Source organism: Ochotona princeps, chromosome 19, assembly GCF_030435755.1.
Source record: "Ochotona princeps isolate mOchPri1 chromosome 19, mOchPri1.hap1, whole genome shotgun sequence".
Classification (NCBI taxonomy): domain Eukaryota; kingdom Metazoa; phylum Chordata; class Mammalia; order Lagomorpha; family Ochotonidae; genus Ochotona; species Ochotona princeps.
In genome coordinates, this window is record NC_080850.1 from 39415899 (window position 1) to 39429884 (window position 13986).

General features: G+C 45.4%; 1 protein-coding gene across 1 annotated transcript in view; it reads left to right on the forward strand.

The window, feature by feature from the left end:
* The window catches only part of FBN2 (fibrillin 2), a 189810-nt gene that overhangs the window by 119935 nt on the left and 55889 nt on the right, over positions 1-13986 (forward strand). Inside the window, exons 21-31 of the mRNA XM_058677557.1 lie at positions 3907-4044; positions 4553-4603; positions 5045-5170; positions 6352-6579; positions 7022-7147; positions 10151-10279; positions 10893-11018; positions 12260-12385; positions 12748-12870; positions 13025-13150; positions 13401-13526. Of these exons, the coding sequence (XP_058533540.1) occupies positions 3907-4044; positions 4553-4603; positions 5045-5170; positions 6352-6579; positions 7022-7147; positions 10151-10279; positions 10893-11018; positions 12260-12385; positions 12748-12870; positions 13025-13150; positions 13401-13526 (1425 nt within the window). The remainder of the gene's footprint in view (positions 1-3906; positions 4045-4552; positions 4604-5044; positions 5171-6351; positions 6580-7021; positions 7148-10150; positions 10280-10892; positions 11019-12259; positions 12386-12747; positions 12871-13024; positions 13151-13400; positions 13527-13986) is intronic.

The following is a 13986-nucleotide window of genomic DNA, read 5'->3' on the forward strand; positions in this document are numbered from 1 at the left end:
AGCAGGGAGCTGAATGGGAAGCAGGGCCACCAGAATTAAAACCTGCGCCCATGTGGAATCCCGGTGTGTGCCAGGCGAGGCCTTTAAGCAACTAGATTACCACGCCGGGCCCATATGTTTTCTTTGAAGATTCACCACTGAGACTTCCAGGTTTGGCAAGGCAGACATAAAGAGAGAAGGAGACACAGAAACATTTTCAGTCCTCTGGTTCACTCCCCATGATTCCGCAACGGTCAGAGCTGAGCCAATCCAAAGCCTGGAGCCAGGAGCCTCCTTCAGGTCTCCCACATTTGTGCAGGGTTCCAAGGTCCTGTGCCGTTCTCCACAGCCTTCCTAGGCCACAAGCATGGAGTTGGATGGAAAGTAGAGCAGCCGGGACATGAATAGGTGCCTCTTTGGGATCCCAGTGGATGCAAGGCAAGGATTCAGCCACTAGGCCATCATACTGGTCTATATAATAAATAACATGTGTTATTATATATAATAAAATAATAAATAAATAAATAATATATATAATAGAATAAAATAACATGTGTTTTTTTTAAGAGATTGCCTGCAACTTTTTCAGAATACAGATGTCTAAATGTTGAACTAAGTAAAAATTTTGGAATGTGCAAAATCTGTACTCTGAAATATTCTTTGTATCCAACTAATTTTGCACTATTTCAGGGTTTGGGATCTGTTCTTCAGACTTTCTAAGTATATAGTATATAGAAAGTCTGAAGTATATATATGTACTAAGCATATATATGTATTTCTAAGTGTATATACTAAGTATATATATATTTCTAAATATATATATATGTAAAACCTAAACTCCTATGCAAATTGTATAGAAATATTTCTGAACTTTAGGTTGTACAACCAAATGTAGTAGAACCATAAATGTGTCTAATCCATCCTGTGCTGCGTGGCTGTGGTTTGAGGGCACATGTAATGTGAACTGGTGTTTCTTGTCTGTGGTTGGGTCTGTACCCTGTTTAGCACGTGCTTGGAGGTGCTCAGGGCAGCCACGCCCTGCTGTGCACCCAGGAATCTGCTCCTGTTTCCATCAGCAGCTGACCCCAGTGTCTGGTGCAGTGCGGCTCCCACTGCTCAGGTTCTTCATTTGTGACCTCTCAAGCACAGCTCTCTTCTCTAGGCTTCTCTCATTTTCCTTTGTTAAGTCTCCTTGTTCTGCCTTCTGGTACGTGGCATTCCACAGTCAGTCCATGACCTACTTGGCTTCATTTTGTCCGTCTCTAGATGGCCTCTGCCTTGGCTCCCAAAGTCACTGCTGCATCCTGAATCTCCCCTTATTCCCAGACTTGCACTTCCAGCAGTGTGCACAGCATCTCCGTGCAGATGTTTCAGAATTTCATTGTCCAAAGCCAGATTTTTACCTTCTTCCCTCAGAGATCCCTCTAAAAGCTGGGTTCTTACCTTCTCAAGCACCTCCATCTTGGCCAATAAGAATTCCACTTTTCCTGTTGCCACCCACTGAAACTTGGTTCATCCTTGATGGCTTTTCCTCAAGTTGAACATCAAATCCATGAACAAACCCCATTAATTTTACTTGAAGTTTATTTTATAAGAAAAATTCAATCCCTCCTCCCCACCAACAGCTCACAACCCAAATCACCATTATTTTTCTTTTGGATGGTTCTGGTAGTTTCTGTGTGCTCTCTTGGTCGGTTTCCGATCCCACAGGCACTATGTTGACCAAGTTGTTTTGCTTCAGAATTGCCTGAGCAAGTACAGCAAGTGTAGTTCCTGGACTACACCACGGAGACTTCCAGGTTTGCATTTTAACGGGGACCTTGAGATACTGTGCATGCGCGCCCGAGAGTAGCAATTGTACAAGGGGAACAATATGTGATTTACTTGAACTAGTTACTGTTTGTCAGATCTACTCTGATTGGATTCCTTATCAGTGCTTTGAAAAAAAATCAGTTAACAGTCATTTATCAGTTGTTCACTTGAAAAATGTATTATATCACTGAAAGATTTATTGCCCATTATTCCTATAAATGCACATAGAATAAATATTTTAAAAATCATACTATTATACAGAGATACTTCGATTTGATTTAGAGAGTCTGAAAAGAGATTATTACTTGAGTTTTATTTGATAAACTAAATATCAAGGCATTTATCATAAAAGATAATTCTTAGGAATATTTTTAACACAAATGATGCTGTTATCATAATTATGCACCGTGTTTCTAAGTTTCACCATAAAAACTTTGGTGAACAGTGCCTTCTCCTAGAACTGGGCTGTAGAACTTCTGTTCTCTCTCAAAGACATCTGGTTATTTGTAACATCGTTCACAGTCTGGAAGATGTAGCGTCAAAGTGAGCTTGGTATAGATTTGTTGAATTTCACATCCCACCTGCAGTTGCCAAGGCAAAGCCATATCAAATAAGTATAATGGCTTTATATGACCTGCAGGTTAAACAGTCCCCAATCCTGTCTGAGAATATCAGTAAATATAATTGTATTAACTACCATGTCATATAGGATATACCTAATGAGATATGTAAGCATATTACATTTCCACACCACCCGGCCTCTGGTAATCACCATGCTGTGTGCAGATTGAGTTTTAGTTTGTTAGGGAGGACTGTCATAATTGTCTTTCTGTGTCTGGTAGATTTGATTAAACATGATGTCTTCCTGTTCCACACGTTTTGCTACAAATGATAGAATTTTCTCCTAGGGTGTTTTTTGTTTTGTTTGTTTCTGGCGGCCAAGGAGTTTTTTTCATTGTATGCATTTACCTCTCAGGATGCACTGGGTGATTCTTTACCTTGTCGGTTATGAAAAGTGCTCAGTAAATATGGAGAGGTAGATATCTCTTTGCTACTATGATTACGTATCTTTTAGATACAAACCCAGTGGTAGGGATGCTGGATTTATATTGTCTTTTTTTTTCTAGATTTTTAAGCTCTCAATACTGTATTCCATTGTGAGAGTACTAATTTACATTACCCAACAATACGTAAGAGTTCTCATTGTCCCATACTCTAATCAGTGCTTCTTATTTTGCCTTTTCTGTAATATCCATGGTTCTCATGGTTACAGGGATGAGGTGGCATCTCCTTGTGTTTCTGATTTGCCTTTCTCGGATGACTGTGTCTTTGGAGTCTCACCCAAAATACCCCCATCGTGTTTCCTCTCTGTTTTCTCCTAGCAGTTTCATGGTTTCAGGTTTTACATTGGGGATTTTGCTCTACATTAAGTTCATTCTTTTATACATGGTGAGAGATGGTGATCTAGTCACATTCTCCTGTCCATGTATGTGTGGTTTTGCCGACACCATTTATTGACAAGACTGTTGCTTCTCCGGAGTATATTCTTGGTGCCTTTGTCAAAGATAAGTCGGTTGAATGTATGTGAATTCATCTCTGGATTCTGTGATCTGAGTTGTTGACCTGTGTGTTTTATGCCACGGCCATGCTGTTTTTGTCACCTTAGCTTCATCAGGTATTGTGATGCCCCCAACTTGTTAGCTGAAGATTGCTTTGGCTCTCCCAGAGCTTTGCTGGTTCCATGTGATTCTTAGGAATTTTTTTTCCTAATTCTATAAAGAACATCATCAGTACTTTGTACATTGGTAGGCATTGCATTGATTCTGTAGATTAAATCATTAGGTGGCATGAACAATAGTATGATGATATTAATCTACAGCCCATGCACTAGGAATATCTTTCCACTTAATTGTGTACTTGATCACTTCTTTCATGAGTGTTTTAAAGATATACATAACATGTGACTGTATTTGAAGGATATACTAAGAAAAGTTTAAAATAACACTATATTATAATATAGTGTTTTTACTCTATAATAATACCTTCAGTGTATTCACCTGAATTAAGTTTTTCTTCGAAGATAAGAGGCTTCGAACCTTTCCTGTTTCTTTTCAGACAGCCTGAAAGGGACATGCTGGCTCAACATCCAGGACAACCGCTGCGAGGTGAATATTAATGGAGCCACTCTGAAATCCGAATGCTGTGCCACCCTTGGAGCAGCGTGGGGGAGCCCCTGTGAGCGGTGTGAACTAGGTAGGCGCCAGGTGCAAGGGCCTCGGGGCTTCTCCGTGGAAGGCTTCCCCTTCAAGGAGGGCACATCTTCACACTGAATTTCCCTTGGAAGGAAGACCATAGAATCATATATTGCCTTTTCTGGCAAAGTTTATCCTCTTCTTGAACTCTAAGCAGGCCTAATGGAGAGGAGGCAGCTAGAACCCCGTTACCGCGGAGTGGTGGCTCCAGAGTCTTGTTTGAATGTGTCCTAGTGGGAGAAGATGGCTCAGTCCCTGGAGTCTTGTCATTTAGTTGCCAAAGTGGAAGCAAAAGGGAGTTCTAGGAAGGACGAGACTCTCCTTGAGGGTCAGCACCTGCAGAGTTCCTTCAGCAAGTCTTGCTCCCTGCTGCAATGGGGTGGGCATGGGTGAAATCCAGTCTCCAGAATCTCACCTTCAGCTTTTATTCTGTTGATCTGTTCCTTGAGCTTAAGCCGATCGTGTTTTCTTTGATAACAGAGTGAAAGTGGGTCCCCTTATTCTTACAGATGCAGCATGCCCCAGAGGATTTGCCAGGGTTAAAGGTGTCACTTGTGAAGGTGAGTACGTTGGAATTATTTAGGAGCAGTACATGAAAGTAATATTGGCTCTCATGCTCTGGGGATATTTATTTAAAAGCTGAACACTGCAATGAAAGCACTCCGCATCGTCACGAAATCCGTAGGCGTAGTAGTCTGAGGAACCAGCTGAGAGTTTTCCGTTTCTCCTGCTGACGTAGTTGAGTGACTCTCCTAAGGACATCGCCAGCGTTTCAGGCACAGTCGAGCTGGCGAGGGAGCATGTCTGGGTTGTGTTCTAGAGACGGACCAGGCTGTGGTCATTTTCACAGCTGGTGCCTAGGAAAGTAGGTGGCTAGGTTGTGGAATATTTCAGCTTAATTTAAGTAGTAATCCACAGTGTATTACACACAGGAAATAAGGCTACACCTGCTTTTTCTATTGGTGACATCTTCATCCTCTGCCTGTTTCATTTTCCTGCAGACGTTAATGAGTGTGAGGTGTTTCCTGGCGTTTGTCCAAATGGGCGCTGTGTCAACAGCCAAGGATCTTTTCACTGTGAGTGTCCGGAAGGCCTCACATTGGATGGAACTGGCCGCGTATGTTTGGGTAAGACTCATGTGCTCATGCATTTTATACATAAAGCAGCCCATTTTTTGTTTTGTTTTTATTGTTTATTTTTTGTTTTTATTTTATCCCTTGGGCAGTGGTCAATTCAGAGCCATTGAGTCTGATCTTGGGAAAATTTGTCTTCGACAAGATGTGTTGGGGAACATCACTAGAAGATGTTTTAAAAGTGAGAGTATTTAACTGGAACTGTTAATGTTGGGTTGATCCTGTCTGCAAGGTTTGATTTTCTGTAATGCTATACTTCAGGCAGTTTCAATCTTCCACTTTGAATTGAGTAAGAAAAGGTTACATGTTACAAACATGGGAGGACGACTGGTGTTTGCAAAGTAGACATTCATCAGCTGCAGTTAAGCATGCCCAGGCAGGTCCTGGGCAAAGTTAGGTCATTCCTGTTTGGAAACATTGACTTATCCTGCTCTTCCTTTACCTACTTCAGAGCTTACATTTTATTAATGCTTTATTTCCTACACATCTAAAATGAGCAAATGTGTTCTCTCAACACCCCATTATGTGGGAGAACAATTTGAGTCATGTTAGCCTGAGCCTGAATTTCATCACTGAGAGAGAAATCTATGAATTTTACATTTTTTACATACCCAAAACACTGTTTTTGCTTACCTGGAATTCTTCCCAGTAAGTTATAAGATAGCAAATTTGGGGGTTATTGAATGAACTTTTGCAGATTTGTATTTGAAACTTTTAAATTTTCCAAAAATTTGTTTTATTTACTTGAAGTGTGAAGACAGAGAAAGGCTTAAACTGAGCTGAAGCCAGGAGAATAGAACTCAGTCTGGGTCTCCTAGTGATCCTAGTCTGGGTGACAGGAATCCAGTCGCATGAACCATCACCTGTTGTACCCCTGACTCTGCCTCTCTGCACACCCACCCTAGTGTGCGTTAGCAGGAAACTGGATCAGAATGGAATCAGAGCCCAAACCCAGACCCTCACATGTGGAGAAAGGGCATCCCAAGCCACTCTCCCCTGTATTTCAAATTTAAACTTGTGGTCAGGCATAAACAATCACACTGTTATATTTGATGTTTAAATTTATCAGTATTTTTGAAGTTAAGATTTTAAAAAATAGTTTGCAGGACCTGTAGGATGCCCATGTCCAGTGCGCACGCAGCTCACAGGGCCTCGGGGCTATGCTCTCTCTGCAGACATCCGCACGGAGCAGTGCTTCTTGAAGTGGGATGAAGATGAGTGCACCCACCCTGTGCCCGGCAAGTTCCGCATGGATGCCTGCTGCTGCGCCGTGGGGGCTGCCTGGGGCACTGAGTGCGAGGAGTGCCCCAAGCCTGGCACCAAGGAGTACGAGGCCCTGTGCCCCCGGGGACCTGGCTTTGCCAACAGAGGGGATGTTCTGACGGGACGGCCGTTCTACAAAGGTAACCATGGCCCATTTGCACCAATACATAATACCCACATGTGTAGGAGAACTGGCTTAGCTTTAAAAGTCTAATTTGGTCTTTGCTTTTTCTGGTAAATGGATTGGTGGGCAGCCTGCTCTGCACCACCCAGGGCAGTACTGAAGAAGAGACAGCTTATTCCCTCTGTTGCTCCTCTGCTGCCCATTGCACCGTGGGAGATGCAGCCATGGCACAAAACTGCTTGACCCTGTGTCTTTTAAAGACGGGTGATCAGACACCTGGGGCTCAAACTTCTCTTTTGAGAATATAGAATCATTTTCCTAGCGGACACTTTGTGGCGTCAGTGCTAGCACTGAATGCCACCCTGCCCGTCACTGGGTGCATGATCATTCTGCATTAACTTGGTGAGCTGATTTGCTGGCACCAACCAGCACTAAAGCACAGCTTTATTCTGCTGCAGATATCAACGAATGCAAAGCCTTCCCCGGGATGTGCACCTATGGCAAGTGCAGAAACACCATCGGGAGCTTTAAGTGCCGCTGCAACAGTGGCTTTGCCCTGGACTTGGAGGAAAGGAACTGCACAGGTGAGGTGGTGGGGGCTTTTGTTTTGGTTGATAAGCCTTGGCACCTTGATTCTGTGCTCTATGCAAAGGCGCTACCTTCTGATACCCTTCATGTCCCCAGCGTATGAAATTTTTATTTTTCTCTTCCCTATGCTTATCTGAGTTCCCCCAGTAAAGTTATGAGAGAGCTTCAAATGAGCACAAAAGTGTTATTTTTGTCTTACATACAGGAGTGGCATCCTGTTCCCCGCTTGGACCTCTCAGTCACCTCCTGTAACTGTGGTGCTGATTCTCTTGTGTGTCAGTCACATCTGCATACTCCTGAAAAACAACTTTTGTTGAGTTACTTTTGCAAAAACACCATGGCAGATGTCCCCCTTGACCTGTACTGGCCAGACCCTGCACTGGCTTAGTCATTCCCAGTCAGGTCTACAGCCACTTCCCACAGCCACATCCACTGACACAGGTCATCCCAGGCCTAAACAGAGGCTGCAAAACATGACCCTCACCTCCCATCGTGGGAATGACCTTGGCAGAGTCCCTTGTTGTCTCTGACACTCTGGTTTAACTGTGCAAGACTGACGCTTATGAACAGCACTGCCTTCTTTGGCAGTAGGGCGTGAAATTCCATAGTTGATGTCCAGCTGCCTTCTTCACCACCAACACAAAGATCTTCATGTGCAGCACGCTTGGTGATCCTGCCGCTGCGGCTGTCCCTATCAGCTCACATCAGCTCTGCACTCTGCAACTATAGCTGACAGTCTCAGAAAGCAGTCCTTCAGCTGTGTGCTCTGTCTCTGGCTTCTCTGTTCCACATCTGTTGAGCTAGGATTTCTTTCTTTTTTAAGATTTGTTTGTTTGAAAAAGTTATAGAGCGAGATCTTCCATCTGCCTTTTCACTCCCTAGATGATTACAAAGGCCAGCGCTGGCCCAGGTGAGGCCAGGAGCCAAAGCTTCTTCCGGCTCTCCCATGTGGGTAGTAGGAACTCAGAGACTTGGGCCATCTTCTGCTTTTTTTCCCAGGCCCTTCACAGGGAGCTGTGTTGGAAATGGAGAAACTGGAACATGAACTGAGGCCCATATGGGATCCTGGCAACATAGGCCATGGCTTGACTTGCTATGTCACAAAGCTATCCCCTGTTCAGCTAGAATTCATGTCCAGCCTTCAAGGACCAGACCCAATGCTTCTTCCTCTGAAATGCCACTTTTTGAAAATATTTAATTACTTAGGAGTCAGAGTTAGAGAAAGAAAGAGAGTTTTTCCACATAGTGATTTATTCCTTAATGGTAACAACAGCCAGGCAGAACCCGGGAACTATAGCCAGGTTCCCCACACTGGTGTTGGGGTGCCCTGTTTGCCCAGGTGCATTAGCAGGAAGCTGGATTGAAAGCAGAGCAGCCTGTGCCTGTAAGGGACACCAGTGCACAGTAGCTGCTGAACCTGCTGGCCTCCAAAATACCGCTTGTTTACAGAGAGTTACCAGTGCTTCTCTAGGACAGCACCATTGTCTACACTCAGCAATGCTGATTCTCAGAATTCTATGAGTTCTGTTACAAAGAAGGAAATTGAGACAAGGCAAAAGGACATGAGGTCCCACAGGGCCAGTAAGCGGTGGATAAGGGGCTCCGATCTGCACCCAGAGTGCATCGTCTGCACTGTGCGGTGTCCACCACCTCACAGCAATTGGAAGTTGTCCCTGTTGCCCCTTGTTTCTTAGGCGTCTCTTTTTGTCCATCAACAATGGACAAAAAGAGAATCCATGTGCAGATTGCTGTAGTTGGCAAATTCTGGTTTTTTGTTTAAAGGAAGCATTTAGTTAGAAAAAGTGCAGCCTGTGATTAAGGAAATGATTGTAGAAAGGCTGGAAGTGGGAGAGAAGCAGGAACTGAGACTCCTGGGAGAGCATATGCCACAAGTCACTATAAATCCTCTGACAGACAAACTACAAACTTAAGATGAAACGGGTCGTGAGAGAAATTCTTTCCACTGTAACAAAAGAGGCTCAGTAGGTCATATTTTTGTAACCTACAAAGGTATGACTTCTCTACAACCATCTTTACTTTCAAAGTTTATACGTATTTCTTTGAAAGGCAGAACTACAGAGAGAGGAGATCCATCTGCCACCTGCTGAGTCACTGCCCCCCACCTCCCGCTGCACACATACACCTCAGATGGCCACAGAGGCCAGGGCGGAGCCAGGGCATGGCCAGGAGCTTTGAGCTCCATCCCAGGTCTCCCACATGGGCAGAGGGCCCAAGCTACCTGTGTCATCTTCAGCTACCTTCTCAGGCACATTAACCGGGGGCTGGATCCAAAGCAGAGTAGCTAGGGCTCAGACTGGTGCTCACATGGGATGCCACAGTCAGGGGTGACCACTTACCACACTGCATCACAACGCTGGCCCTGAAACATCAAAATTGCAGGCATGGGACATTTCTCTGAGAATCCTGCTCACGGAGATACAGATTCTACATATTGTAGACAATTTGCTATAGTATAGAAAAAGTGAAAGCCATACGGTGTTTCTTTGTTAGTAATCCTTTCACAGAAGAACATGACACAGAAGCAGCTGGGGCTGAGCCCCACAGCCCTGCGCTGGCCGTGCACTCTCATCTCTGGGTAGAGTAGGTGTGAGCCCAGAGGCAGCCCCAGGTCTCCAGGGGCACATGAGCGCTGTAGTAGAGCTGGGGACCTTGGGGGCACATTCAGCCTGGGGTGCTGCCCTGTCTGCCTGCCGCACCAGCTCATGCAGCCCTACCGCAGCAGCTTGGTTCAGCCTTGTTACCATTTCTAAGCCACCAAGGGGAATCCAGAATTCCAGGGTTCTTGAAGGCACCACCTGCTAGTGGGCTGTGACAGCTTTGGCAGTTAAAGGAAGGGACACGCGTAAAGCCCGTGCCTAGTGTCAGACCCTGATTTCCCCAGGGTTCCGAGTGTGCAGCCTTTGGCCACGAAAGGCCCTTGCCTGGAGTGCTGCCTTCTCTCAGTGACCTTTGTCTTTCTCTTCACCAATGGGCATCAGACATCGACGAGTGCAGGATCTCCCCTGACCTGTGCGGCAGTGGAGTCTGCGTGAACACGCCGGGCAGCTTTGAGTGCGAGTGCTTCGACGGCTACGAGAGCGGGTTCATGATGATGAAGAACTGTATGGGTAAGTGTGCTGGGCCGGGCTCACACCCTGCGCTGCACCCTCTGCTGGGAGAGCAGCACGCCCTGCACGGGGTCATGGTGGACAGAGAGGAGACTAGCTGCAGCCCCTTGCTGCCTTAGGGACAGCGAGATAGTAAGACCAAATTGTGCTTATTCGTGGGGTCTGACATCTACACTCAGGGGGAATTTATTTGTAAGGAATGATGGCATTGTATGGTAACCCCAAAATTTGCCTCCTGCCATGCTCACCCCGTATTGTTTTCCAAAGTTCTGTGTTGTTGCAAACTCATTTGATGCTCCCAACCTGTAGATTGTTAGTTACTTCCTTGTGATTTGACATATAACTGACAGTAGCAGTATGCTTTAGCCTTTGATGCAGGGTGACATAAAGAAAACATTGATTATTCTTAGCTTGGTGAGCTTGCTTGTTTCATGCTGGCAGATTTCATGATAGTTTACTGCCTGCAGAAGCAGGCTCTTGGCAGGTGAGGAGGTCATGACCCCAACTCCCCATCAACGTAGGACTTCCCTTTGAGTCACACCCTTGCCTTGGATAATGTTCTTTCTCCCATACTGTTTGCGTGAATAATGGATCTCACGTTTTTACCTTTCAGACATTGACGAATGTGAACGTAACCCTCTCCTTTGTAGGGGTGGCACCTGTGTGAACACTGAGGGCAGCTTCCAGTGTGACTGCCCACTGGGACACGAGCTGTCACCATCACGGGAGGACTGTGTGGGTGAGTTGGCCCCTTCACACACAGTCCCTCCAAGCTCTGTTGATAAAAAGATCCTAGGTCCATGCTGGTAAAACTGGTGGGTACAAGAAGTGCCACTTACCAAATACCTTGGAAACTCAGAGAATCTGGAATGGATGTCTTGGTGTAGCTCATTCAGTGGACCTTGTCTCTCTATCTTGTATTATGCCTGTCAGATGACTTGTAAGAGGAACTGGGCCACACTGTCATTGAGTAGTTATTCCTTGAGGACTGCACTATTAGTATAAGTTTATGTGAGTCTTTTAAGGTGCTTGTCCATCATGCAAAGGTTAGTTTGTTTTTAATAGGTAGATGGACTTGTCCAGGCACATGGGCACCAACAATGAAAGCACACAACATAGTAGAGCTGGGGACCTTGGATGATGGTCCCCAACAAACGATGGAAGTCTACCTGATCAACACATGCATTGCTCTACCTAGTCATCCTCCTTGTAGAGGGAGCATCCGTTTGTTTACAGTTTTTATTATTATTATTTATTTTTAATTTATTATTATTTTAAATAATGATTATGTGGCTGATAAGAGTGGGAAGGATCAAGGTTTAGGGAAAATTGGGTGAATTCATTGCTTCCAAATTTGCTATTTCTTCTTGTTGTTCCTGGGGTAAGGGAGAGACAAAGGGGAAAACCACTCACAACTTTCCACATGTCCCAGGACCCAGGGATGAGGAACCACCACCTCGTATCAACCCAGAGTCTCATGTGTACCCTGTTTACACTTGTCAATCACGCCGATTAAAATGACAAAACAAGTAAAGGGCCCCTGTCCTGGCTGTCTTGTGGGGTAGACTTGTTTACCTCTACCTAGGCAGGCAATGCTTGGTCACCGGTGAAGCTCAGATGAGCATGCTGATGTAATTTCATACATTATGTAGTAGTGGGCTCTGTTCCAGACGTATGCTGAATCTGTGTAATGTATTGTTGCTAGCTGTGTGTGGTTGTGTAAATGTGATTGAAATTGAGCAACATTCAAAATTCCCTTGGTTACATGCATTTCAGTGCTTGGCGACCCATGCAGCTGCACATAGGATGACGTAGCTGAAAGACTCTGCAGGCAGTTTCTCCAGAGAATAAAGTTGTGGATAGGATAGGATAGAAGAGATACCCCAGGAGATGCCTCATTGCTTCAGTCAGCACACTCTTGATGGGGTCAGTGATTTGACTGTTGGATCCCAAGACCTGAAATCTGTGAATCTGTCATAGATGTGAACGAATGCTCCCTGAGTGACAATCTCTGCAGAAATGGAAAGTGTGTGAACATGATCGGAACCTACCAGTGCTCCTGCAATCCTGGCTACCAAGCCACACCCGACCGCCAGGGCTGTACAGGTGAGAGCAGACCAGCTGGACGGAGACTCACATGTCTCAGGTCACTGGCAGAACTTTCGGCATTGAGTAGACAAGGAAGCCTTTGTCCCAAAAGCAAGTCTAAGAGTTGGAGCAGAAGGGGTAAGGGGTATGTTGATCCTATTACAGAAAATGCTCTCAATATCATAGGTACCATACCTGGGTTCTTGTACCTAGAATTACTGAAGGAAATGTCCAATGGAGTAATGCCCCCGAGGAAAGCAAGCAATGGCAGGATGCTAAGTCAGCAAAGACATCATCTGTTTGAGACGAGGGAACCTTGACCTCCACGTTTGTTAAGGAAACCGAATCCACCTGTCATGTGGTGGCCTTCTCTTCCACAGACATTGATGAATGCATGATAATGAACGGGGGCTGTGACACACGGTGCACAAATTCGGAAGGAAGCTACGAATGCAGCTGCAGCGAAGGCTATGCCCTGATGCCGGACGGGAGGTCGTGTGCAGGTACAGAAAGGGGAACACACTCTTCAGACACCAGATCTGCCTTGTCCTAGAAATGATGTTCCATGTGGCACAGAGTGAACATAGACCAGGGGGAAGAGCTAGAGGTTGATGAGTCATGTTCTTATTGTCATCACTGCTCGCTTTGTGTCGTCAGATATTGATGAGTGTGAGAACAATGCTGACATCTGTGACGGGGGTCAGTGTACCAACATCCCTGGAGAGTACCGCTGCCTGTGCTACGACGGCTTCATGGCTTCCATGGACATGAAGACATGCATCGGTATGTGCCATGAGCAAAGCTCAGTGTTGCACACAAGAGACATGCAGAGAAATGCAGGCATTTGCACTAGAAATGATTTTTTTTAAAAAATTGAAAGACACAAGTAGCATATTTATCTGCTCAGCTACACATTGGCAAGCAGATTCTCTTTTAAATTTTTCTGTTTCAGCATTATGCTATTCACTCTAGAAGACAGCTTTTAAGTTAGCTCTGATAAATGGTAACTGGGCTCTTATGTGCATTTTTCTAGATGTGAATGAGTGTGACTTAAACTCAAACATCTGCATGTTCGGGGAGTGTGAGAACACCAAAGGGTCCTTCATTTGCCACTGCCAGCTGGGTTACTCGGTGAAGAAAGGGACTACGGGCTGCACAGGTAGGTGCCAGGCCTGGATTCTCCATGCCGTGGCTTCTTCAGTTCCATTCACCAGTGCAGGGCTGAGGGGAAGGTGAGCGTGGCATCTGCTTCCCAGGGTTCTCGTGTGTCCCTGCTGTCCTCCTTCAGCTGCTGCCTTAGGGGAGGCCCCACACGGAGAGCAGGAAAAGCCCAGAAGCGAGCCAGCTCTTGCTGTAGCTGAAAGTTCCTGATGTTTCAGCTTGCTTTCCTTGTCATCATGCCGCTTTCTTTGCTCCATTTGTTTTTGGCTTCTCCTTTCTCTGCCTAGATTCTCCTGAGATTTTTTTTTTTAACTCTCTCTGCTCACCCCACCATTCCATGCCTTGTTCCTTTTACTGTACTGGGCAGGCGGCTGGGACACAACATGCCCAGGTCTAGGTGTTGGGCCGGATGTTCCTCCATGCTCAAGCTCAATTGTAAGGCTAGTGTATGGGATGCC